This window comes from Pollachius pollachius, assembly GCF_949987615.1.
Source record: "Pollachius pollachius genome assembly, chromosome: 5".
Lineage (NCBI taxonomy): Eukaryota > Metazoa > Chordata > Actinopteri > Gadiformes > Gadidae > Pollachius > Pollachius pollachius.
In genome coordinates this window covers 20,957,808-20,985,650 of record NC_136938.1, presented here as the reverse complement: position 1 = coordinate 20,985,650, position 27,843 = coordinate 20,957,808, and the positions used below count along the sequence as shown (strand labels likewise).

The window sequence follows — 27,843 nt, the reverse complement described above, 5'->3', positions numbered from 1 at the left end:
CTACGCTAGCAGACTTGGTAATGGGTTTTACAGTGTTTTTTTCGTCGTTGTGTGTGTGTGTGTGTGTGTGTGTGTGTGTGTGTGTGTGTGTGTGTGTGTGTGTGTGTGTGTGCGTGTGTGTGTGTGTTCACTAATGGCACTGGAAGGAGGAGGAAGAGGTGGGGAAGGCAGCAGGAACATTAGGATTCTGATTGGACACTTTCCGTCATTCCTTTGGGCCCGGTCAACTTCCTGTCTGCTCTTATGTGTGCTTCAAATATAAGTGTACTGTGTAAGTGTGTATGTGTGTGTGTGTGTGTGTGTGTGTGTGTGTGTGTGTGTGTGTGTGTGTGTGTGTGTGTGTGTGTGCACAACTTGATCATGATGTCATTATGTAGAAAAAAAAGGAACACTTTACCATAAGGGTACATTAATGTACCATTAACTGACGTTAGTTAATGCAGTTATGATCACTATTCCATAGCTAAACATAAATACTATTGTTTAATATTGAATGCTGATAAATAATGTAAAAAATTAACACCTTAGTTAGCATGAACACAATTACCTTAGTTCACATGAATACCATTAGTAAACATGATGAAAAAATGTATTATCACTAGACCATTCGTTAACTGTTAACTAACTGCAAGTAAATGCTTGGTACTGCAATAGCTAACGTGTATTAATAGTCAATTGAATAATAATTAATGTACCCCTATGTAAAAGGTACCGAAAACACACAACCTTATTTAAAACACTTTGCTTTGAAATTCAGCACTGGGCTCAGAAGCTCTGACTCTGTAATGAACTGGAGCGCACTGAGAACACACACACTCACACACGCACACACACACACACACACAAACACTCTGCATAACAATGAACAACACATTGTGTCGGGAGTACGTTATGCTGCATGTGAGACGATGTGCAGTGTTGTGTATGAAGGCGCATGGCGCTGCGCGTTGTGTGCGTTTTGCTGCCGAGCTCCGGACCACACTGCGTCCTTGTTGTTGCTTCGGTCGGCTCTTTCTCGAGGCCTTGATCTTTCTTTTCTATAGTTTGATTGTTCTCGTGACGCGTCCAGTTTTTACCACCCATTCTGTCTCAAATTAATTCAAACATGCATTCATTCAAACATTCCATTGATTTAGGTTTATTCTGTTATAGGTCAGAAATGCAATAATTTCCCTCTTTCTTTCCTCTTTCTTTCTTTCCCCATTCCTCTCTTTCTAAAGTCCTGATAGACACGTCTCCATGCAGATCACCCGCTACGGTTGTCCCACCCCCACCCCCACCCCCCATCCTCTACGTCTTGGACAGGGGGGCCTGCATACATTGGAAATTGAACCCAGTGCCCCTACCTCTAACGTGTCCCAAATGTGCGTCTCTCCCCGCACATCCTCCTGGTCCACAACATTCCGCTGTGTGTCTGTGTGTATGTGTGTGTGTGTGTGTGTGTGTGTGTATGCGTATATATATGTGTGTGTGTGTGTGTGTGTGTGTGTGTGCGTGTGTGTGTGCGTGTGCGTGTGTGTGTGTGTGTGTGTGTGTGTGTGTGGAGTCGGAAAACTCTGACTGTCCAGGTCATTCCTTCAGCGTGGGGTTTACTCCACATGATATAAGACCCCAGCGGTCATCGTCACATGCCACGTAAAAATCATATATACAGGGAACTGTGAAATCAGCCTCCCAACCTGCCGTTGGAGAGCCCCTAGCCCGTGTCTTGCTCAATGGCCTTCTTGTGCCGGGCGCATGAGTTGTGACCTCCTGTCTGTTCCTCCTGCCCGGACTCCCGCTGCTTGCTCTAATCTGTGCGCCTCTGTATCCGTCACGCCTTGAACCGCTGCAGATGTACCTCCTCTGAAGTGTTGAGCCGTTACAAGCATGGCGACCCCGCAGGTTAACCCACAGGTACCGGGGCCTTGGGAAGTAGGGATAGGAGGCCGGGGTCGGAGGTCAAGATAACAGGGAAATCCCAGAGGTTAGTGGAAAAGTCCACCGCAGCCCCCGGTGGAAACGTCTTGGTTAGCACCTGCTTCTTATCTCAGAACATGAAAACTATATTTATGTTCTATTTCATTGATGTATTGGTTGATGGTTTGTTTAAAGGGTTGCATTGTAGATTGTGAATCCCGCTGCATAAAGCTTATGGCACATATGATGTTCCTAATATATGCCACATAAACGTGGCCCATAGTTTATTGTATTTCACGGTTACTGCAGAATCTCGGTGAGAAGCGGCCGTATTGACCATTATGGACTCGGTTCTGGACTCTGTTCCTGAGGGTCAGGCGCACCATCGCGGTTGAATTGGAAACCCTTTGATCTCAGGGAACAGACGGAGAGAAGAGGAAGACAAGAGTCACAGAGGGTCACAGACAAGGAGAGAGGAAAGAGGAGGAGGATTTACCACCCAGTGGCGCCATTCACGTATCCCAACCCCAGTGCATCCTGGGGGATATAAACGATTCACCAAGCCGTGTCGATGGACCTAACAAATAATCATTTTGTGAAATTCTCAATGAAGGAATTGTTGACAACTTCGATCCAATAAAACCTGAAATTGATTCTTTCCATGGTGTCTGCGGGCATTTACCAGCCTCCCATCTGTAATGGCTTATCTCCCATCTTTTCAACTTATTTACACTTCACACACTTGTTGGGGAAGGACGGGAGAGGGAGGGGGAGGGACAAAGTCCTTCACCTTGAGTACCCTCTCGTTACTGTACTTTAGGGGCTGTTTAGTGTACTTGTGTGTCTTTCTTTGCAGGGAGTGTTGTCCGTGTGTTGGAGGTTACAGAACAGGAGCCTTCTCAGCATGGTTGTGTCACCTCAGCCAGCTCTTTGATAAGCTCAGACGCTTCCCTTTAGCACGATACTGTCAAATACACAAATACACGCACCCGGAGAGAGAGGGAGAAAGGGTGGGGGAGAGGGAGAATCCTGAATCTTGAGAGAAAGAACCAGAGGTAGCTTTAACATAGGTTCAGGGTAAACAAATGAAACTATATTTACTAGGTACTGTTTTTTCATTTTCGTTTTTGTCAGTATGCATATTTCACATTATATATTCTGTAATCTTAGTGTGTTTTGTTTTTTTTATTCTCTACTTTCACTTTGATGTGGGGATCAACAGAGTGAATCAGTGTCATGACTGTTATTGTATTTGATATCAACTGCTTCACTTGCTTTTTTTAAAGAGGTGCTTCAAGTCAAGTGTGACGCTGACATTGCGATTCTCTCCATCATGGTTCTCCACAGAACCCCCTTATTGAGACAAGAACCAACCAGAGTTGATTGAGCTGTGGAAACGTGGGCTTTGTACTGCAAACGGTTGTCCTTTCAAATGCTTCAAGTTAAAAGTGCAGGCTTCAGTGTAAAAGCTTCATATTAAACATCCTTGTATTTCTAACATGTAACTGTTTTAAAAGAACAGGATGTGATTGGTGTCTCTGAGCGAGTGTGTGTGTGTGTGTGTGTGTGTGTGTGTGTGTGTGTGTGTGTGTGTGTGTGTGTGTGTGTCTGTAATATTGCCTCCCCAACATTTAGAACACACATGCTAATTCCCTTAAGACGCAGTTAGCAATTGCATCTCATACACTCTAATTAGACTGCTCCTGTCCCAATGTGGGGTGTGTGTGTGTGTGTGTTTGTGTGCATCCACTTGTGTGTGTGTGTGTTTCTGTGTGTGTGTGTGTTTGTTCGCTTGAGTTTGTTTGTGTGTTTTTACAGGCATATTTATGTCTGTGTGTTTGCGTGTGTTTATAGGCATATTAGTGTGTGTGTGTGTGTGTGTGTGTGTGTGTGTGTGTGTGTGTGTGTGTGTGTGCATGTGTAGTTGTGTGTGTGTGTGTGGTTAGGTATAAATAGTAGGAGGTCATTTACAAGATCTTGTCCTAATGCCAGTGAGGTGTGAACCCCAGTCTTCTCACCTCCGATCCCCCCCCCCCCCCCCCCAACATCCCACACCTCTCTCTGCCTCCCCCTCCTCCCCTCTCTTCCCCCCCTCCCCCCAGGTGTCAAACCCCCCACTGAGGTGACACGTAGCACTCGTCTGGGAAAGGGCAGCGTTGCCCGAGCGCACGCACACAGGGGCACGCACGCTGACACATCTGCACACACACACGCACACACACACACACACACACACACACAGACACACACACACACACACACACACACACACACACACACACACACAGCATGGTGCGGTTGGAAAATGTCTACCCTCCATGGCAGATCTTTTACTTCTGTAGATTATCGGGGTGTCATCCGGTCGCTTGATGACACAACATTCGTGCAACCGGGACAACCCAGCCCGTTGGGATTATTTTATGGGGGTGCAAATTCTCCCTCTCTTTTCTCTAGCTGTGCCTGTAACCATGGCTGTGGTCCGGGCGTCCCCCCCGTGTAAAGACCTGCTGCCCTCCAGGCACCGAAGTGGTCTAGACAACTTGCGCCCAGGAAGCCCTGTGTGTTGCCACTCGCCTAACACGCATGAAGCCGTGGTTATCGTCCGCTATCTGACCGCTGAGGCCGCTAATAGCCTGTGTATCTCTCCCCCCCCCCCCCCAGAGATAACTCCTGTCACGTTCCCTGCAGACCCTGCATGTTTTGGGACTGGATGTGTGGGTCAGGAATCGGATTCGGCAGACAAAGACACAGTGGAGGGGGCAGACGGGAAGCCACAAGGCCAATCTCCTTTGGTCAAACCCCAAGTTACTCTGCTTGTGGTGCACATCATATCTGACATATCTGAATTAGTAGTTGATCACAAATTATGAACCTGGCCAGAAGCCTGTGCGCTACTTCTTGTGTATTTATTTATTCAACCTTATCATCAAATACTACATTAAGGGCTCAGAGACAAACATAGGCAGCCCTTATTCAGCATGCTAGGAATTACATGCCTTGTATACAGTTAGTAGATTTCTGAGCCCACTAATAAATGACGTCTGAGAGCCTGATAATTATGATTATCGTAGCCGAATTATATTATGGATAATAATAGTGGGAAGAAGCAGTCATTGCCCTCTTAGGCAACAGTTAACTGAAAAGAATAACATATATTCTTCATCCTCTGTGGAATATACGTCATGGATGTTATTAAGTAGGTAGTCTTTCCAAAGAGTGACGATGGAATCATATTGTTTATAACATTTGAATAATTTGCTGCGAAGAAATTTTTTGTTGGTCTACTGTTGTTGAACTGCTGCCATGTAAACCATCGCCCACTAGTGGCTGATGGAGTTTATAGCGTTTAGAGCAGAGCGTTACAGCAGACTAGTGGAGAAAGACTTTTGGTGTGATAAGTAGCATCTTTGTTTCTAAATGTGATCAGCTTCCCTAAGACGGTATTTTTTGCCTTTATCAATGGGATAAAAGACAATTAAAGTCTAAAGACAGAGAATTGAATGGATGAGGCTTTAATGTACTCCTTCGCCTACTAGCGGTAGATAGAGGTAACAATTTTGGCTCTGAAAAGTTGCTTCTTTTTTTTTTTTTACATGTGATCATCTTGCCCTGCATGATCACATGTGCGTTTACCAATGAGCACATTTGGTAGGGAAGGAATAAAAGACGAATTATAGAACTTGTGATTCTGCCTAGTTTACCACAATTTCACAATTACACACACGCACACACACACACACACACACACACACACACACACACACACACGCACACACACACACACACTTTTAGAATCACTTTTACCTTACCTTTTACTTTTACCTTATATGGTCAAATATAAGGTGAAGGTATAGCCGAGACTGCAAAAAAAGATGGAGTTATAGCGCCATCTAGTGTAAAATAAAAGTTAACAAATTAAATACTATTTGAGCACAATCCTCCAAGTCGTGTTTGCTTGCATAATAATGTCTGCATTTAAAGATGATGGAAAAAAAATGCATTTAATAATATACAAAATATACAAATTCTACGCTGAATGTTGACCCAGTGAACACTGAGCATTTGCTATTACCAGGAAAGTGTTTTCTGTTTACATTTGGCTCCATCTATCATGGAATCACAAGGCTGTGTATTGTTGTTCTGTTGGAGGATTTGGCACTACCTGTGGTGTCTGGTCAACTTTATTGACAGCTTTAATCATAACATTATAAAAGCCAAATTCAAGGCCGTCATAGTGACACCTTGTGGCCTGTTGATGTCAAGAGTTGCTCTTTCTCAATTAAATTCAATTAAAAAAAACTTTATTGACATGAGAAACCAACTTTAACATTGCCGAAGCAGGTGAAAAATGGGGAGATCAAAATATAAAACGTTAAATAAAAAATATATACATATCAAATATTAGACTAATTAAATACTCAATATATAATAATTCAAAAGTGCAATTCTATAAAAAATCCAGTATCTCCTATAAACAGAAGGCTTACAGGAGCTATCACTCTCTCTCTTTTTTTTATTGAATTACCTTAAGAACCCACACGGCTTCCCATTGATTCCTGAACCCTTTGAGGATCAATAGGATCTTTCCTCCATTCAGAGATGTACTGTTTCTTTAACGTGAATATTCATTCACATGCTGATGTTTGTGGCGACACGGCTCATGGCTCCTCCCACTTGAGTCTCATTCATTCATAATGAGTGGGACACATCCTTTATTATCATCATTTGTATTATTATGACATCCTACTTATTTTGCAGCCTTTCTCATCCTCTCCTATTCATACTCCCTCCTAACTTCCCCTGCATAACAAAATAGGCACCACCTTCTATTTGCTACATGAAATATACCATCGCCCGTCTCCCCCCACAAACCACCCATTCTCCTCTCCTCTGCTGTGTCAGGACTGCTAGACCCCTCCCCCTCGCTCTGTCTGTCTCTCTCTCTCTCTGTTCTCTCTCTCTCTCTCTCTCTCTCTTTCTCTCCCTCTCTCTGTCTCTCTCGCTCTCTCCCTCTCTCTCTCTCTGTCTCTCTCTCTCTCTCTGTCCCTCTTTCTCTCTCTCCTTCTCTCTCTCTCTCTCTCTCTCTCTCTCTCTCTCCATATCACTCTCTCTCTCCCCCCCCCCCCTCTCTGTCCCTTGCTCTCTCTCTCTCTCTCTCTCCCTCCCTCTCTCTCTCTCTCTCTCTATGGGCGCTGCATGGGGTGAGGGTAGGGATTCCAGCCGGCGATGTCACTGGAGCTCAGCTGAGAGAGGGCTGAACCAACCAGCCACCCATCTCACACTGGACAGCAGTAGCTTGCACCTGCTGCCTCACCAACTCGACAGAAGACAGTAGAAGCCAATGTTGTCAGGTTGGATATGAGATGGGTAGACTGATAAAATAGCCAGCGACGGACAAGTGAGCTTTACAGGATAAGATGCAAAGAGGCCGTCGGATGAGGTGAGGGACGATTGTGAGCGGGTTCTGTAGCTACTCACTCCACATGGGAATCTGCTGTGGAATTACAAGTTGATTCACTGCTGCCAAGTGCTACCGCTGGACGGAGAGAAAGACCAGACCGCCGGTGCCGAAGGGGTCATAGAGAGGAGTCTATAGGAGGAAGTGGACCCAGCCCAGTCAGTTTCCACTGGCTCATCGCAGAGGGAAACACTTCCCATTGGACAGCTGATCACAGACAACTTGGTGGGACCACACTGCACTCTACTGTCTGAGGTGAGACCAACAAGCAGACTATATGTGACGTATGTCTTTGTTTATTTGTGTTGATGAAAAATATGTGCATGAAAGACAACAACAGGCATAAACAAGAGCAGTTTACTGCAAAGAGAGAAAGAACTGTTTTCCTTACTATTTTACTTAGATGAGGTTGTTCAATTCTTGCATGCATATGTACATTACATTCACCAGCATTTTATTCATATCATGCATCATGAACCACTGATTTATTAATGACGAAGATGGTTATGAATCTATTATGAATCATATATTCTATCAGGATATGTCAGCCTGTCCCTCCCCCATTAAGTTACCGCAGAGAGGCATATTCCACTTTAAAGCAGTACCACACCCTGATTGGTGGAATAACATCGGTTGCAGAGTGCCGGTTGGTTGGTTCAGCTGTCTTGACAAGCAAGGGCGTGTTCCAGGGGTGGTTTATAGTTATATGTCAATCTACAGTGTTTACAGTGTTGTCCTCTCATATAATATGTATGTTTATTATGTTTATGGAGCACATAGACAGAAAAACAGATTTTCCCTAAACGGCCTCAAGAAACCTTCGCACCCATCTTAAACAACAACAATAAAACTGAATAATGTTTTCTCATTTCAAATAATGCAGATGAGCCAATGTTAAAATGTAAAAATAAATATTGACGATGGAGATACACTACAGCCAGGATTTAGCAGATAGACACAATGTAATAACAACTCTGGGAGATATAATCCACACAGATATCCACATTAAAGAAGAAGAATTATGTTTCACATCACTAAGAGTGATGTTAATGGGTGAGCTTCAAAGGGAGAGAGGTATTAAGAAATACACAATGAAAGGGAAGGGGGGGGGGAGCCATTGACAGAAGAACAGGTAGGGGGAAAAAGAAAGAAGGTATTCTCTCTTTTCATTCCCACACTCCCTCTTTCTCTCTCTCTCTCTCTCTCTCTCTCTCTCTCTCTCTCTCTCTCTCTCTCTCCCGTTTTCTCTCTGTTAAACAGTAGCTAGGGACTATACTTCCATACATACCAACACCCATGAAATGCACTTGGCGGCTGTAAACCAATCATATGACTCGTGGTCAGCCTTAAGTGATTACTGAGAAACATTAAACCGGCGAGCGAGGGAGAACCATTGGCAAATGGACGGCAGGGAGAGAGAGAAGAAGAAGAAAGAAGGAAAGACGAAAAGGCCATGTGTCACTTCTGAGAGTGCTCTTGATCAACCGCTTTCTACTTTTCTTGTCTGATCCCATGCATGGCGTTACCCCAAGTGATGCCAATACAACCCATATTCTTTGATTTTCAGGTGAATATTTGATATGTTGTTAAAGAAAAAATGATAACAATTGATTGATCTTCATCTAACCTGTTCATTTCAAGGTATTCATAGTTATGCTTTACATGCAAACATGCTTCAGTCCTCTGTGACTCATTCTGCTCCGCCATGCGATTGTTTTCCCCTTACAGTGTTTTCTGGAAAGGACGGTGCGTACAGGAGAGCGGACCTTCTTCCTTCCCCTCCTTCTTCTTCCTTCCTCATCCACCCCTTATGAGCTGATTCTAGTGAGCTGAGACCAAAGCAAACCCAGGATCAGACTGGATCACAGCCCAACCAGGCAGAGAATCCACCTCAGCCCAGATCTCCGTCTTCAGTTAGCTCTGAGGAGCCATTGGGTGGTCTGTGTGACAACAGAGAGACCTGAACATACTACACCACTACACCAATAGTCTCTCCGAGGGTGGGGTTCTCTCCTCATCGCCATGTACTCCCCTCAGAGTCTTCACCGGTGGGGCATCACCCACAGTGAGAGCATGGAGCGACTGGCCTACAGCCAGGGTAAGTCATCTCCTTCAGTCATGTCTCCCCTGGACATATATTCGGTCATCTATCTGTCTCTCTATCTACTGCCAAGCCTCTCTCGCCCCTGCTCTCACCCCCCCGCCACACACACACACACACTCTCTCTCTCTCTCTCTCTCTCTGATGTGTTTCTTCTGTTGGTTGTATGACTCATTCAATCTCGTCTGTCCTTCATCAATATAATTCCTTGAAAATGTTTTAGTTGCCTTTCATTATTTATTATATTCCAAACGTTTTAACTATGCATTGCAAGGTAAGTGAGTAAGTTAATACATAAACAATACACTAATACATAGACACATCAAATTACGTTGGGTTCAATGTAAACTATAATTTATGGTAATAAATATACCGTTTTTACAGTTTTAGATAATGTTTGCAATAAACACAAATGTACTCAGTGCAGAGATTAACCAGTTGAAGGCCTCCATCTCGCTTTAAACAGTAGGGGGCGCTGTAGTGCTCTGTTCTCAGCCACACAACCATTACGTAGTGTTTTTGTGTGTCTCGTGAGCTTTGGCCACGGCCCTCCAATGGGTGCAGCGGAACACTCGGAGTTCACTATCCGCTAGCAATATCCTAGTAAACACTACTGTACAGCCCTGGCATGAATGGCAAGTGCTCTTTGGACTACCAGCTACCATGGACGTGTCGCTAGCATACGTCATGTCAACCGGATCATAGTGTTTACATTTCTTGTGCGTGCGGGGGTGGGATCTATGCACCAGATCCTTCATTGTTTTGACGAGAGACATCCCGAGATTCTTTTGATCCTTACTGCTCGCCTGGTGAACGGTCCATGGATGTTAGCTTATGTTGGTTAGCCCTGCTCCATCCACCTCGCATCTTCCTGCTGTGTCCACTAGCGTTATTCATTGTGTAGGGTGAGCGATGGCATCGTCCGCAGAGCACGACTTAGCTTTCGCCGAGGCGGACAACAACAAGGAAAAGGCATTTGGGATTTTGAGATTGCAGGATGAGAAAGCAAACCTCGCCGGAGATAATAAAGCTAGTGGCAGCGGTAGCACCGTACGGGCAGGGGGAGACGGCCGATGGCAGGTTCCTATATTTGCCTTGGCCAGGAAAGCATCCGAGACGTTTTCTGGAAGCATACATGTCCTGCCCAAGGTGTCAGACCACAGGACGTCCCTGCCCGAGGAGTGGACCCCCAAAGGTGAGTTCCAGTGACAGCTGTGTTGCAGGAAGGATGCCTCGCGTAAGAGCTTGGACCTTTTTTAATTCGGTTCAGTTGAATAGAAAATGGGTTTGGGTTGCCACTTATTGCATCCTCTTCTGGACCGATTCATCTCTTGTCTTGCGAACAATAACAATTTAAATGAACATTTAAACCAGGGATTGTTACATAATATATATCAACATCCCTCATCCCTAAATGTATTCGCTGTATTCAAGTGTAAGAGATTGGGTTTAAGTCTAAAACTCAACCAATGGCGTCTTTGCCTTGCCTTGATTAGCCACCACAATTACAATGTTTTAAATCGAACTATGCCCAGGACTCATAGATGACACAATTTCAGCCACCCATTCATTTAGTGACCCCATGCACTATGTCATTTAATGCACCTTGTCCTTCTGCATCAATGTGACAAACAACAGGCCCTGGTGATGTCGGCAGAACATTGGTTTCTGATGGATGCCATTGAGCTCATCTTAAGCACTCTTCTACCCTATTGACTGTGTCACAAGACTCCATTGATAAGATTGTAAACAGCATGTGCTTTTTGATGAAGACACAGGACACAGCAGTGGGCTCTATAATGTCTGTTCAAGCAAAAATTTGACTCTAAAAAACGACAAGAAACAGGACATTATCAAACACTAACTATGAAATGTAGGCAATAGCTTAGATTCCTTAATGTACTCTACTAGCTTTTAACCATTGACCCCAAAACATCATTACATCATAGGCATGTCATTAGTTGCCCATGATGCATCTGTATTCATCAATGGGATCATTTGCATGACTAAATGTTGCGGTAATCAAGATGTCATTTGGCAGGTGTTTTTACAGCGTCTATAGGTTTTAACCAAGCCTAGTTTGAATGTTATCCTACATCATCAATGGGACATAAGCAAAACACAACTGCTCAATTTCCTCATATGTTTTAATCAAAGACATGTTCAAAACTTGTAGAGTTCTTAGAAGGACAAATTACTATTACATATTTGTAAAATATATTTCCTATATCATTTAAGTTTTCCTGGGTAAAAATATAGTGTCAATAAATCGTAACCGCTAACTTTAAAAGATTGTACGCCTAAGCTACTTGACCTAACTACTTGTCCTAATCTAGCCACTTTATTAAGCAGTATTGGTTTTCCATGAAAACAAATATTTTCTAAAAGTTGTCAATCAAATCCCTGACTTTGTTGTCAAATTATGGACACAAGATTCCCCCTGAACATTGACCTATATGGCCTCATGTCATCTCCAGGTAACCACTAAGTAATTTGTCTGTATGCTTTTAAGTCAAACTGCTGCGGTTGGTCATTAATCACTGCCCCCATAGGGCACAGGTGATGCACAGTGTTGCTAGGCAACGGATCTACATGTCTAGTGTACGGTGTGGCGGCCAAAGTGCTCTGTTGCTGTACATCCTCACATGGGAGATGACTAGTTGGCATAAAAGGAACACGAGAGTCATCTTAATCCCCTAGTTTTCTGCCCATTTGATTCTGATGAACTTGGACTAGGGCATGGGGTATTTGATCAATGTACTTCAGAACTCTATAACCAGGAGGAAGGACATGTGTCCAAACAAAAGATTGGCATTGCTTTCATATTCTGATACATGGCCGGTGTCTCATAAGAAGATAACACGATTAAATAATGGCAACGAAGAAAGACTAACAACATGATGTAATCAGGATACACTTGTGTGGTCTGTTAGGCAATCGCCATGTAGCCTCCACCGTGGTTGTCCAGTCATCCCTCTCTAGAGTTGATGACAAACTGGTACACACTGCTGTCTTCTTGCCAAGTTGAGGGTGTCGCCATACGGCGGTCTGTCATGCTTACTTTATTTTTCATTCTCAACAAAACAACGACAAAAGTGGTTCTCAAACTGCCAATGAATTGTTGAATGTAGATCTGTGTTAGCCTGGAAATCCAGACCCACATCTAACAGGCTGTTGGTTCTGGCAACGAGTAATGAAAGTGGCCCAACTCGAGGGGCGGCACCAAGCATGCATTTGAAAATATCACTGCACGCAATTGGATAACACTACGACAAATCAAAAGAATACAAGGGGTGACGTATCCAGACCAGTGGAGCTAACCAATAGATAAGACTCTTGCCGTATCCGGTGGTAAAACAGCAACGCTTTCGGCCCGCCTATATCAGATACACCGATGTGTTATTGGTTAATGTTCTGGGCAAGGGGAATCGGGGAGTGAGTATATTGCTCTGCTCGTTCCCAGAGTGACTCACTGAGCAAATTCAAATTGTGCTCTCGTGAGAACTCTGGATATCTAGGGTAGATCTGTGTCTGGCGGTGCTTAAAACCATGTATACTGGCCAACGTGCAGCAAAAGAGGATTTGGGCTATTGTATATTACTCCACGCCCACTATAGATATATTGTAGGAAGAGTTGTTTGAACAGTAGGCGAGTACATACGAGTGTGCACATATCTTACTTCAGGCAATGAGAATATGGGAAAACGTGACCAGCGTGTAAGCCTGGCTCACAAAATCTGAAATGAAATGTCCTTACAAGTCATTTCACACTACAAGCCTAAGCCTAACTTTCCCCTGACGAGCTGGCTGTCGCCATTCATGGTTGACTCCGCCGTCAGTGTGTGAATGTGTGCATGAATGGGTGAATGTCAGGCAATATTGTTAAGCGCTTTGGATAAAAGCGCTATATAAATGCAGTCCATTTACCATTTACCAGGTGTAATTTCACATTACAAATGTGAAACAAATTAAAAACAGTGTAAAACATCAGTAAAATCAAGCTGCACTCTGTCCTGTGTTTGGATGGAGAGCGTTGTTGGAGAAGCACTACATCTGGCAGCATCATGCTACTACTACCGCGCTGTCTGACCCCCACCCCGTGTGGTTCTGGCCCTCCTCCCGGCAGCCCTGCGGGACCCCACGGCCATGGAGCGGGCCAACCTGCTGAACATGGCCAAGCTCAGCATCAAGGGCCTCATCGAGTCGGCGCTGAGCTTCGGGAGGACGCTGGACTCGGACTACCCTCCGCTGCAGCAGTTCTTCGTCGTCATGGAGCACTGCCTCAAACACGGCCTCCGAGGTACGGGGTCAAAGGGCAAAGCGCGTGGTTCGGGGTGGAGCTCACGGGAGGAATTGGCCTTCGCTGCGCTTTCTGTCCGACGTCGTTCTGCCTGAAAGGGTGTTGAGGTATAAAGTCTGACAGGTATAAAGTACATGCAGGAAGAAGGTTGTGGTGGATGAATGGGTTAAACATCCGACGTTCACCCAGGAGACCGTGATTCGTGTCCTGTATTATCTTTAGACTTGGGTCACTTCAGACTTGGGTTAATATAGTCTTTTTTTTTTTCAGTTTCCTTTTAGGTGACAAACCTATTTGGTTAGGTTAAGGAAACACAGCTACTTGGTTAGGTTTTGGCATTACCATTACTTGGTTAAGTTAAGGGTTAGGTGGAAAGCCATTTCTGGCCGAAAAACCCAGAAGGCAGGCATCTCGCATGTAGTATTGTTTCTGGTGTGTGTCTTCTATGCGACAGCAGCAGTTCCAGATTTTGAGTCTCTCTCTCTCTCTCTCTCCTCCCCGTCATCCTGTCCTGTCTGCCTGTCTGTCTGGCTCTCTCACACACACACACACACTCTTCTCTCTCTCGCTCTCTCTCTCTCTCTCTCTCTCTCTCTCTTCCTCTCTCTCTGTCTATCCCACCTCTGTCCCACCTCCCCTGTGTTGCTCTCTCTCCTCCCCCTCATCCTGTCCTGTCTGTCTGTCTGTCTGTCTGTCTGTCTGTCTGTCTGTCTGTCTCTCTCTCTCTCTCTCTCTCTCTCTCTCTCTCTCTCTCTCTCTCTCTCTTCCTCTCTCTCTGTCTATCCTACCTCTGTCCCACCTCCCCTGTGTTGCTCTCTCTCCTCCCCCTCATCCTGTCCTCTCTCTCTCTCTCTCTCTCTCTCTCTCTCTCTCTCTCTCTCTCTCTCTCTCTCTCTCTCTCTCTCTCTCTCTCTCTCTCTCTCCCTCCCTGCAGTGAAGAAGTCCTTCCTGGGTTTCAACAAGTCTCTGTGGGGTCCACTGGAGCTGGTGGAGAAGCTGTGTCCCGAGGCAGCCGAGATCTCCGCCTCCGTACGGGACCTCCCCGGCCTCAAGTAAAAACGCACGCTGACGGGCACGTGTGCGTGTGTATGTAGTTTGAACACACAGCCGCCATCTTCCACCCTCTCTCTCTTAATGTGTTGTCTATTGTTGTCTATTTGCATTTTGTTTGTGTCTGTATGTATTCCTTTTTGTAAAGTGTCTTTGAGTACCAAGAAAAGCGCTGTAAAAAAACAATTTATTATTATTATTATTATTATTATTATTATTATTATCAGGCCTGGAAGATCCGGTAAAACTAATCATATCGCGTGAAAAAAGATTTGATTCATGGTGTGATATCTGTTGGGGTCTGTCCCATCTAATAAAGTTTCTTCATCATATCTTGAGAATACAACGTGTAGGCCAGGTCGTTTTTATAATTTTGAGAATATTTTCATTAACATACATGTTTACATAAAAACATACATTGTATATACATGCATACGCACCACCAGTCTCAGAGCGCTACCTTGGGGAGGAAGTTGTGAAACTGGCACGTATGGTTAGTTACCAGTGAGCTGAATTTACCTGGCAGGGAGGGAAGTGATAGTGTCTTCTGCTTCTGCTTTCCTTCACCCTCTTTCTCATTGTTCCTCTCCCTCCTCTACCTGTCCTGAGTGGTTCATGATCATTTTCACACGCTGGGAATGCTGCGTTTGGTGAAGGGGGTACTGTGTGCAGGAGGCAAAAAGTGTGCTGTAAACAAAAGTTTGTGTACAACACATCCAAGATGAAGGACTAGACTATCAAGTCATTCATAGTCGTGTCTGTTGTTGCGTTGATATCAATGCTACATGTGTTTGGGTGTCTATCAACACTTTCTGAAAGGGTCTTAAGTCTCTCTCTGCCTTACCCACAACGAAATGTACTTAAAGCTAGTTTTACTTTCCACACCTTTGTTTACTAATGCAAACAGCTTGTTTTTTCCCATCACACCAGTGAGGGCCACGGCTTGTGGTCGTAGTGACAGGTATCTGCTGCTGTCGGTTCTCTCCTACAGGGACCTTCACCGTAGTCTGGTCTTTAGCAGCACGTTAGACTTCATGGTCTTAATCTTTGGCCTACACCTTAGAAAGGGGAACAACGGTCAGAGTGCTGAGTGCTGAGTCAGTAGGTTCAGAGTATGGAAGAGATGACACATGTAAACCTGATTCGATGCTTCACTAGGATACAGGAAAAGCTGCCGGGCAAAAATCTAACTAGCATGCAAATGTTGTTGGATAAAAACATTCTTGGATGTATTGCTTTGGATTTAAAGTGGCTGCTAAATGACTGCATTGTAAAAAAAGTAGTAGCACTAGTAGTTGAACTAGAAGAAGAAGTAGTAGTAATTTAAGGAAAGCAGCTTGCGGTGTGACCTTTAAGCGCGGGCAGGGCATTCATTTAGATATCATCAAATCACCTGAAACTGTTAAGGCGTAGCAACAGACCTGTTCCAGTTCCCACAACTACAAAGGGAATTCAGGACCTACTTGTCTATTCATCAAGTACACTCCATTTCTATAGTCACAGTTACAGTCTCAACACCCAAAGCTCCCAGAGACGTGAGGAAAAACTCCCCACAGGGAAATGAGAAGGAACACGGAAGAGGGATCTGTATAATGACCTGCTTGTTTTGTATGTGTGTGTGTGTGTGTGTGTGTGTATGTGTGTGTGTGTGTGTGTGTGTGTATGTGCGTGTGCGTGTGCGTGTGCGTGTGTGTCTAGGACCCCATTAGGCAGAGCACGAGCCTGGCTGCGACTTGCGCTCATGCAGAAGAGACTAGCGGACTACTTAAGACTCCTTATTACCAGGAAAGACCTGCTGAGGTACACACACACACACACACACACACACACACACACACACACACACACACACACACACACACACACACACACACACACACACACACACACACACACACACACACACACACACACACACACACACACACACACACCCCATCAGACCTGACCAAAAAATGGCCCTTTATCAAAACCACGGTGTCAAATGACCGTTCTCTTACCATCACTTTGAGTCAACATTTGACAACACGTGGGTGTGTTTGTGTGTCCCTACCTTCCACAGTGACTTCTATGAGAGCTCTGCTGTGTTGCTGGAGGAGGAGGGAGCCGTCATCGTGGGCCTGCTCGTGGGTCTGAACGTCATCGACGCCAACCTCTGTGTGAAGGGAGAGGATCTGGATTCCCAGGTTAACACACGCACACAAACACACACATATGCATACGCGTAAACAAAAGCACACACACATGCATACGTACACATTTAAATACACACATGCATACGCACACATATGCATACACGTACATACACACACATACATACCCATGCAAATACACACGCACATCACACGCATTCACTCTCACACAGATATGTGATGTTATGATTTCAAGGAGATCCTATAAAGTCTCTATATGTTCCTTTCTCTTGAAATCATGGAACTTGGGCTACTTAAACGAAGCCCCGATTCGCCCCTCTTCAAAACATTTTTTCTCTTTTAAGTATGTATTGTTTTTTTTTTTCATGGATACGTATTCATGAATGTTTTTTGTCTCCTTGTAGGTCGGGGTGATAGACTTCTCCATGTACCTGAAGAATGACATTGATGACTACAGGAGCGAAGAGAGGTAGAATTGCTTTCCGTCCATTTCGAAATATTTCTACTTCTCTCTCTCTCTCATCCTTCTAATCAAATTGGGTATGTCCGTTTAAAAAATTCTATTTTCATCTCTGTTTCCATGTCAACAGGAACAGTCAGATAGCATCCATCTTGGATCAGAAGAACTATGTGGAGGAATTGAACAGACAACTTAAGTATGATTAACTTACACCCTATAGTCTTAAATGTGGATTTCACCATCAATCATCTAGTTCATATTTAATATTCAATTAGGAAGTCTGTATTTATTTTGTCTTGTAGTGTGGGGCCTATAATTGTTCAATTATTGTACGACACAATTTGACATTTTGAATTATACAATACTATAAATACGATATTGTCAGCTGATAATAATATGAGCTGTTCTCTCAGAGTTCCCGTACATATTATTCAGCCGTGGATAGTGGATATGAGCGTGGTTCTGATTAAAGCGATGCAGACTCTTTTATGATGGATAGCTAGTTGACTGTCCCAGCGTGTCTAGGGAGGAGTATATGTAGAAGTAATCTCTGTGTGTGTTGGTGATTTGTTCAGCTCCACAGTCAATGGTCTTCAGGGCAGAGTGGACAATCTGGAGAAGTCGAACACTAAGCTCATAGAGGAGGTGGGACCATTAACAATGTTTGCTTTAGTCCATTCATAGCATGTGATTGTTATATGTGTTTATGTATTATGTATTTGCTTTCAGTTGGCGATAGCCAAGAACAACATCATCAAACTACAGGAGGAAAATCAACAGCTAAGAAGTGAAAACAGCATCATTTTACTAAAAGCAAAACAACATTTAGAGGTATCAAGACTGTAACTGTTACCACTTTCACACACACACACACACACACACACACACACACACACACACACACACACACACACACACACACACACACACACACACACACACACACACACACACAGAAAACACCCTGGCATCCCCAACCACCACCCTTCAGACCTAAAAGTGTAACCAATGCAACACACTCTTCTACTGTCTACACAAAGTGAAGAAAGCTTTAAACATTACACCCGGGAACGACACACACACACACACACACACACACACACACACACACACACACACACACTATAAGGATGAACTTGATTCTAAAGGCGTGGTGTCTGTGCAGCTGACGCAGGGTGATGTGACCGTGGAAAGGGACACATACAAACAGTCCCGCCAGGGTCTGGACCAGATGTACAACGAAGCCCAGAGACAGCTGAAGGAGGAGTGCCAGCTCAGACAAGTGAGAGGGGTCAAGGGTCATGGGGGGGGGGGGGGGCTGTGTTAATGTGTGTCAGTGTTTTAAAGAGAATAATACGGTTGTACGTGTTCAGGATGTGGAGAACGAGCTGGTGGTGCAGGTGTCCATGAAACAGGAAATGGAACTGGCTATGAAACTTCTTGAGAAGGACATCCACGAGAAACAGGTGAGACTTGGTTCTGTGGTGCGTGTTTAAGCAGGATGGTACTCTGCATTTGCCCTTCCTCTCGCACTTCATTAAACATCACAGAATTATCACCGATTATATCTTGTTGGTACAGTCGATTAATCAAAATTGTCATTTTTTGGTATTTGTGACTTTGGCTTCTAAATCCTGAAAGCTTCCTGTCACACTCAGGAAGTGTAATGTATAATTGTTTCATTTACTACATTTCTGAATTCAAAAGTAAAACCAAGATTTGAATGCACAAATCTAGATAGAGAAAGTAAAAAAGACACAAGGACTGCATGCTACAGCTTGTGAAGGCCAACTCTGCTATCTGTCTGTCTGTTTGTCCGTCGGTCTGTAAGTTAACGCCGTCCCTCTGTCACAACAGCACAAGCGTGCCAGCACATATTGAACCACGGTGAATCATTAGCAGCGAGCGCTGTAGACACAAGGCTTTGTGTTTGGTGTAACCGGTGAAGCGGCTGCCTCTGTGTCCACAGGATACTCTCATCGGGTTGAGACACCAGCTGGATGAGGTCAAGACCATCAATGTAGAGATGTACCAAAAGATGCAGGTAAGTACATCTTACCCATCCCTGAATCCCTGATGATGACAAACGCTTCCATGCATACGACCCGTAACAACTATTTAAGGCTGAACGATTTGGGGAAATAATCTAATTGCGATTATTTCGAACAAATATAGCGATTGCGATCTAGTATGCGATTTTTCTTTTTAAAGTTCCTTATGTTCTGTGTTATTCACTAAACAAGCAATAAATAATTATATAGTATGACCAACGCAACATTTGTAGCAGTCAACATATAAACTGCTCTTTCCTTTAGGCCCGGCCTGTGTTAAGATGAATTGATGGATGAATTTACATAACATCTTTATTTAACTATTGAATTCTAATAGAAAAATAAATACGAAAAAAATGCAATGCAAATCGCGTTCTATTACATCAGGATGTCGGTTTGAATCCGATTAATCGTTCAGCCCTACAACTATTGAATGTTGAATATGGTTGTCCAGACGTCCGATGACGGGATGCAGCAGAAGAACGACATGATTCATAGACTGGAGGAGAAGACCAATCAGATCTCTGCCACCATGAAGCAGCTGGAGCAAAGGTAAGGGCAGACCAGCTGTTTTGGGCTGCCTCAATCAGAAATGGGGAATGATTGACACTATATAACACTGACAGGATTATTCCAAACAGTCCAAACTAATGACAACCAATCTAGCCTGTATATAAATGTATATATTCACACATTTAAAACATAATAAATTACTTTAAATAAATCAGTAAACGTAGCATCTGATAATTTAGGTGTAGAGTTTTTTTTTTTGAGGATCTCGGGCATTCTGTGTTGCTATAGCATTACGCACCATTAGGGCTAGCTGTTTGCTGATTGGTTGATTGCCTTGAACACCTAGCTTTGTCATGTCCCAGTCAACATGGTCCATTCCCCCCCTCTCTTTTCTCCCATTGGTTTAAATGAGTTCCATCCTTTTTGTGATTGGTTCGAGAGATGTGCTTCGTTGTACAGCAGAGGTTAGACGCTGTCCTCACTGTTGACTCTAGACCAGGGTTTAAATCAAAGTTCGGGCTTAGCCGTGACCAAGCAGCTGAAGTCTACTGAGTTCACTGCCATTTTGGTTCCTGCAAGGCTCCATCAATGGGATTTATATTATTCTCACATACATCTAGTTTAGGAGAAGCCAGCTCCATGCTCTCCTGGCCTACAGATCCCCTGCGCAGACCTGGTTAATGTCTGCCAATACCACCCAGCAGTGTTTGCCAGGCTTTGGTTTAAATGTGCACATCATCAATGGGATTGAGATCTAATTCTATATCAATACTTCGTCACCTGGTGTGATAGTGAGGGCGTGACATTTTCTCTGTGTGTAAATAAGCTCTAGAACACTGATGTATTGACATCCTTCCTTTCTTCCTCCCTCCCTCCCTTCCTCCCTTCCTCCCTTCCTTCCTTCCTTCCTTCCTTCTTCCTTTTTCCCTCCTTTTCCATACGGCCATCCATCCATCCATTTTATATCATCCGTTTTAACTTTGTTTCATTTGATCCATTGATTTGTTTTGTATGCATATGCGGTCACCTCATTGTGTGCGTGTGCGTGTGTGTGTGCGTGCGTGTCTGTGTCTGTGTCTGTGTGGTGTTTGTCTGTGTTACAGTGATAAGGACTTACTGAGTCAAACGAGAACATTAGCTATGTCATTTGTGAAGTGTGCCAGTAACGACACAGAGCATCAGTACAAGCTGGTCAAGGACATCTCCTTCTGAACACGACATGCAGGCGTTAACGCATGAATACTCGTGATACAGTCCCACGGTTTGACTCTTCTGCTAAACTGGTGAACCCAGACTGTGTGTTCGACTCAACATTCAGTGTACTTTAGAGTGAGGCTTGAATTGGGTGGTTTGTTTTGGGTTTTTGTAAAGAAGACAAATGGCATCAGCAGGAATGATCCCGTTAGTTTGAGGGACAACGGATCTTCAGGTCATGTCATGTTGTGTCGTGTTAAAATGACATCACGATTAGCGGTTTCTTTTTCAGGATCTGGCGATAATTTCCTCTGAAATATGAAGACTGGACTGCTGCTCTTATAGCGGAGTTCAGTTAGCATTGTTGGTGACTCTTTTCAGTTGATCAGAAATAACCTTCTTAAACCTGTATAAATAATTGATTAATGATAACCTTTTGTTAATTCACTCACACATGTTTATTTGAATGTACATGTACATAACTACAAGCACCAATACATATGCTAAGCATTATACTATAATTATATTCGGTAGGCTATTAAAGCAAAACCAATGAGGGATACTTGCAGAAGATTCTAGCTTTAATTGAAGATTGAAGTATTGTTTTTTTTATTGGTCCCGTGAGTTAGAATGAATGTGATGGACTTCCTTACTGTTCAGTCTAGGTTCAGAGCCATAGGCTATCCATCGCGGTTTTGTCTGAACAATACTGCTTAACAAATCGAGAAGACAGGGTGGTATCATCATTGTGATCATTATAGTGTTGTATAAACCGTGAAGGCACCGTGGAAATACAACTTAAGTTTGGCAAAAACTGCCAGCTGATTAAAATCTCGAAGGTAGAAAGACGATGAGTAGCTGACCTCAGAGATGCGTGGGCAGGTTATTTTACATGCAATATGTTGTCTCAACGTTGTACATGAGCAACACACCCAAGCTCACTACTGCTTCATCCTCCTTGTGTATGGTAGAGTTTAGAGAAGGTGTTTGTTGGATTTGTAAAACAGTGTAGCGGACGTTCATGTGATCCTGGCTGTATCAAATAATGGTCCGTTCTTTGATTCTGGCTATTTTGTCTTGTATGTCTGGAAACTATATATATTTTATTTTTTTTCATATCGTAATGGAATGTAAGCAATGTAGTTTACGTTCATGTCGAGTCACCCTGAATGTTTTCATTGTGTTTTCTTGACTCATAGGAAGTTACTTTTATACCTATTCTAACTCTACTTTTCTTGTACTGTAAAAAGTTATTCCAACCCTATCTGAACATGATACCAGTTTAACCATTTCCAATGCAAATACAAAACAATGTGTTTTACACTGTGACTAATAAACATAGATGTCGGAAGAACTCGAAGTGATGAATGAAGAATTGAGAATTATAGAATCTGAATGAAACCCTGAATCCCTCTTTGGAATATTGCTTCCATCAGGTAGAAACTGCCATCCAGTAAGAATAACCACCAAAAGGTTAAAAAATATAGCTGTTATTATTATTATTATTATTATAGAGATTATTAATTTAATATAAATGAGTCCTACAAAGGAATGGAAACTTTTACTTGGGTTCTGCTTTTTTTCTTTTTTAATATTGCGAAAACATAGTTATTGACAGCAGATGGGAGTACTAGATTATGAAAATACATTCAGAGCAACGTATTGGATTGCATGCTTCCTTACCACTAAACTGGTAATGCTGTTTCCTGTACTTACCTTAACTCCAGGTGTGGTCTTGTAGAACTCCTCTCTTCCCTCCTTCTGCTCTCCTTCCTTGATCACCCCTCCACTTCTAAAGACCTCTTCCCCCCCCCCCACCCTGCCCTCACTAGTCCTCCCTTAACCCTCCCCGTACTCCCTTATGTCTGTGCATGGGGTTTGTGATTTTGGTTTCTGGTCTGTGACTAGAGGGGTGCAAATGAAAACCAATGTGGCTTTCTCTCACTTTCCCTCTCGATCCATCGCTTGCTGTCGACCGCCGTGGGTCACTGCCATTTCGCTGTGACCTGTAACCTTTAGATCGCTCCCACCCTTCACATCCATCCATCCATCCATCCAACTTTTAATTTGTCCCTCCCCACACACACACACACACACACACACACACACACACACACACACACACACACACACACACACCCCTACCCCCATCCCAGCCCGTCCCCTCCCCCCCAGCCCCAGTGTTTCTCTCCATGGCCCTGAGTTTATCCCTGGTTATAATGGTGCAGATTACAGGAGGCAGAGAGACACCGGCTGTCGGCGGAGGAGGGAGCCCGGAGGTTCAAGACGGACTTCGCTAACAAGGCAGACAGCATGCAGCGGCAGATCCAACAGCGAGAACGACAACTGTAAGCGAGACAAAGGAAAACGACATCTAGACTTCACCAAAGAAATGGACACACACACACACATACATACACACACACGCACGCACGCACGTGCACGTGCGCGCATACATGCATGCCACAACACAAATCAGGGTGGTACCAAACCAGTTCTCCAGCTACCTCCATTTTGTTTTTTGGCACCACATTCTGTGAGTTATGCAACAAACTGGCCTTGAGCACAATGCAATGAGAGCAATTTCCCCCACGGCTTTACTGCTCCAGTTCTGCAAGAGGCAGACCGTGAACCCAAAGCCAAAGTCAGCATAAAGCGACGGGAGAACACTGATGAGCCGCTTCCCCAGGCTGTGATTTCTGGAACACTAACATGTTGACGACACCGTAAGTTCACGGGATTGCTCTTTGCTGTCGCATGCAGCCAACAGCTGGAGACAGACTTAAAGATCGAGAAGGAGTGGCGGCAGACATTACAGAACGATCTGGAGAGGGAGAGGGACAGCGTGTCACAGCTCAGCGCACAGGCCCTGCAGATCGGCGGTCTGAAGAAGGTATGTGCCTCCGCAGGTCTTGGACATTCTGACGTTCACTCGTCACTTCATAACCATGTTAGCAAATCAGTTAATCATTAATGTTCTAGCTCTAAATTCCGTATAACTTTGATTTGGATCTGAACGTTATTGGATTTTGTATATAATTGGATTTAGTTTATTTTTGTTATTATGCAAATAGCCTGGTAATGTACTTATTGCCTTCTAGTATATTTATCTTTATATATTTATTTATTTTGCTAGCATCTTTTATCTTTTTTTATTTATATTATGCCGTAAATAGGTAGTGGCTGGTGACTTGACCTAATAGTTTCAGTGAACACTGTGACTCTGAGCATCTGACAATAAAATACCTGGCTTTGAACTTGAATATGGAGTCTGGCGCCACTTGAGGAGGCTGAAACCAACACACAAGGGTCTGTTAGTTTCATTGTGTGTGTGTGTGTGTGTGTGTGTGTGTGTGTGTGTGTGTGTGTATTGGGGGTCTTCATTTAGGAGTTTCATCGTCTCCATGATGAGAACGTTCAGCTGAAGAGCATCTGTGAAGACCAGGAACAAGCTTTGGAGGAGCTGGGCTCTAAACTGAGCGAGTAAGTGCAGCTCTCACACGCAAACACGCACACACGCACACACACCTTGGCCTTCAGGAGTGTGTCTATTCCTAACGGCGGTCCCCTATTCTTCAGGTCCAAGCTGAAGATTGAAGACATCAAAGACGCCAACAAAGCCCTTCAGGTAAATGAGGTCAAAGAGAACCAGAGAAAAATCGGATGTATTATTAGCAGGCAGTAAATGCACTGGAAATGTTAACTTTGTGTGGAACAGTAATGTGCAGTGTTTTTTTCAGGGGGGACAGGTGTGGCTGAAGGACAAGGATGCAAGCCACTGTAAGCTGTGTGAGAAAGAATTCTCCATCTCCAGAAGGAAGGTCTGTTCAATGAAGATTCTCAAAGCTAGATAGACTAGATATGAATGGTTTGGGCAATATTCTATATAGGATCCATGTCATAAAGATACTACAGCCATACTTGCATCCTTTTTTTGCACATTAAGTACACTATGGGTCTTGTAGTGACTATTACTTTTTCCTGTTCTTTGGTCACTATGGTGAATGGTTGGACATTTTTTAAGAGCATTGTGTCTGCAGTGGTTTGAAACTGATACATTCCAGAGGATGTTTTGTTAAATAATATGACTTTATATTGTTCATGCTTCATTTGGTTCACAAAAGTCTTTCAATTATAAAAGGACGAATCGAAACAAATCCAAGTTTTAAATAAATAAATTCTTCTGTCTGTGTCCCACCAGCATCACTGTAGAAACTGCGGGGAGATATTCTGCAACAGCTGCTCGGACAACGAGCTTCCACTACCCGCTTCACCTAAACCAGTCAGAGTCTGCGACACCTGCCACGCCCTCCTCCTGCAGCGCTGCTCCTCCAATCCCACGTGAAGACGGGACATCTCTTGACACTCCTCCAATCGTATTGAGCATCAGGTGCCTAAGAACCCGCCCTCCAGTGTGTATCTTCCAATCAGGTGTCAGGTGGTTCACATCCCTGTAATCTCAGCCTACTGTATGTGCTGCTAGAAATCAACGAAGCATGGAAAGGTTGAACCCTGTTGATCGAATTCTTCTACAAAATATATAATAAGTTATAACAAATGCAGTCACATCTGCGTCATGTATTGCTTCATTGTCTGTAGCGTCTGTTTTAAACTTATTTTTAAAAGGGCCAAATTTTTCACTTTCAGTCAGTTGGGCAAAGGCAACAAAGGATTGTGCATTGTAGGCCGAGAGAACCAAATAACAATCAATTCAAGTTGAGATATGTTTAAATTCAATTCAATTCTATAGAAGTCATGATACTTATTACTATACGTTATTAGAAGGCTTATTTTCTACTGGTTTAATCATTTAACTTAACCATGACGATGGATAAAAGTATTGGATGTCTACGACTGCCTAAGTCTGTTTGGTTTATGACAAAAACGCTTTCAAATCCTGACTTTCTGCTGTCAGCATCTAGGTTGCTGTGTAAATTACTCAAACCCATGATGTGACCCATTGCTAACTCAACATTAACTCCTCAATACAGCTGCTGGCCCTTTTTCAAAGGGTTGACTGATTGTACATCAGATGTTTATCTTGAGTAACTACCTCCAAAGTAGTTTACATAATGCTGTAAATGTGCCAGAGTACATATGTACAAAAATAATCAGTATATATTAGTACTGATATAATAAAGGATGGCAAGGTAGCACATGGCCTAGTGCCTGGGCTCAGTCACCAATGAGACTTTGGTATGCTGATGTCAGCTGGGATCGCCCCAGCACCAAACAGGAGTAAGAAGCTATACATGGATGGATGATAGAGTATAGACCGCCTGGTTATACAAACCTCTATATGATATGATTAGCGTCAACTTCCCTGAGCACTGAATATCTGAAAAGACTGATTTGCCTGCCCTTGTTTTCAAGTGGCAGGAATGAGTACTGAATGATGAGATGTGAACTTGAAAAACATTTGTGTTGACTAAAATGAGCTTTAATCAGCAATAGAAATATATAGAGAACCTCTCACAGAAGACTCGACTATAGATAGAACCTCCACACTCACGTCCCAGGAATATAATCCTGTTTCAGCTGCAGGTTACAGTCCCCTACTGCCATACAAGGTGATGGTTTGTGAGTGGAGGCCACTGCTGAGGAGATGAGCTGCCTGTGGGACAGTACATTGATTATCATAGAGGTTGCCACACCGTGTGTGTGTGTGTGTTGAGACTCCTCCATGACATCAGTCTGTACTGTTGTAGGTATTCTCTGGTCAGGTTCAGTTCAATTCAACCCGAACTAGTCACTATTTTGAAAAATAAATGCCAAAATTAGCCTAGTGATTCTTCATTGTTTGTTTTGTAAACGGCAAACATTTCCTTACTTTTCACTTGCGTTTGTTCGGTTTCTTACGTAATCTGACACTAAATATTTACTTGATCCTTCCCAACCAACTTCATTGACTTCATGGATGGATTATTGCCTCCAAGCCAACTTGGCATTATTATTTCAGCTATTCAAGAAGAAAATAGGTCAAATAGCCAGTGTTTTTAGAATAAATTAGATAATTTGTTAAATGAAAGAATGATTATACAAGTTTGAGTGTGGTTGATTTTTGTAAATTCTAATATAAATCAAATCATTTTAGTTTAAATACTGACCGACCTTTACCACTTTGTCCTTACTGTATGATTAATAATTTCATGGCACAAACGTATTTCTTACCATTTAAGAAATGGTTTGGATCTACAAATGTAACTCTGCACATAATTGAGCAATTAAATTGTTTAAAATCTGTTCCCGTGATCATTTAATCGGATTAGAAGCAGATCCAGAATAGCATATTTGCAATGCCCCATATAGCAATGAGACATGCATTTCTGATTTAAATGTATGTTGTGTTTATACATTTTCTTTATCAATATTGTTTACATAATGTATGTATTTTAAGATATTTAAGATGGATTCACTGTCTATAACCATGTTGCCTTGGTACAAGCAGTTTTTGATAAATTTTACAAACTGAGATGCGTGTTTATTTTTATGCATTGTCATGGCCATTTGTCCAAGACTTAATGTATGAAGATGCTAGAAATTCAAATGTAGAATGCATGATCCCAAAGGAATAGCATTCAATTTAATAAAGCCAGGGTACAGAAAGCTTCTATTAGCGTTGTACCATTTAATCAAACACAAAGACCTTAAGTGAAACATAACG

General features: G+C 43.3%; 1 protein-coding gene across 3 annotated transcripts; it reads left to right on the top strand.

The window, feature by feature from the left end:
• The first annotated feature begins 10,062 nt into the window (after window positions 1-10,062).
• Window positions 10,063-27,651, top strand: rufy2 (RUN and FYVE domain containing 2). 3 transcript variants are annotated; one of them, XM_079737341.1, is made up of 19 exons: window positions 10,063-10,653; window positions 13,585-13,758; window positions 14,693-14,810; window positions 16,507-16,608; window positions 16,871-16,994; window positions 17,366-17,430; window positions 17,552-17,617; window positions 17,997-18,066; window positions 18,151-18,252; window positions 18,587-18,703; window positions 18,795-18,887; window positions 19,391-19,465; window positions 19,927-20,024; window positions 23,408-23,527; window positions 23,943-24,072; window positions 24,568-24,662; window positions 24,759-24,807; window positions 24,920-25,000; window positions 25,381-27,651. In XM_079737341.1, the coding sequence occupies exons 1-19, from the start codon at window positions 10,371-10,373 to the stop codon at window positions 25,522-25,524; spliced, it is 2,106 nt and encodes a 701-aa protein (XP_079593467.1). In that variant the 5' UTR covers window positions 10,063-10,370; the 3' UTR covers window positions 25,525-27,651. The 3 variants fall into 3 exon arrangements, with proteins under 3 accessions (XP_079593467.1, XP_079593468.1, XP_079593469.1); XM_079737343.1 differs by lacking the exons at window positions 10,063-10,653; window positions 13,585-13,758 and having other exon boundaries at window positions 14,712-14,844; XM_079737342.1 differs by lacking the exons at window positions 23,408-23,527; window positions 23,943-24,072; window positions 24,568-24,662; ... (1 more) ...; window positions 24,920-25,000; window positions 25,381-27,651 and adding an exon at window positions 21,089-21,430.
• Window positions 27,652-27,843: the final 192 nt, after the last annotated feature.

Excerpts from the sequence above, each read along its gene's own strand:
- rufy2 (XM_079737341.1), top strand. The coding sequence starts at position 10,371 with ATGGCATCGTCCGCAGAGCACGACTTAGCTTTCGCCGAGGCGGACAAC. Across the intron at positions 17,431-17,551 it reads GACTACAGGAGCGAAGAGAG|GAACAGTCAGATAGCATCCA; the intron begins GTAGAATTGCTT and ends CCATGTCAACAG. Across the intron at positions 18,704-18,794 it reads AGGAGTGCCAGCTCAGACAA|GATGTGGAGAACGAGCTGGT; the intron begins GTGAGAGGGGTC and ends GTACGTGTTCAG.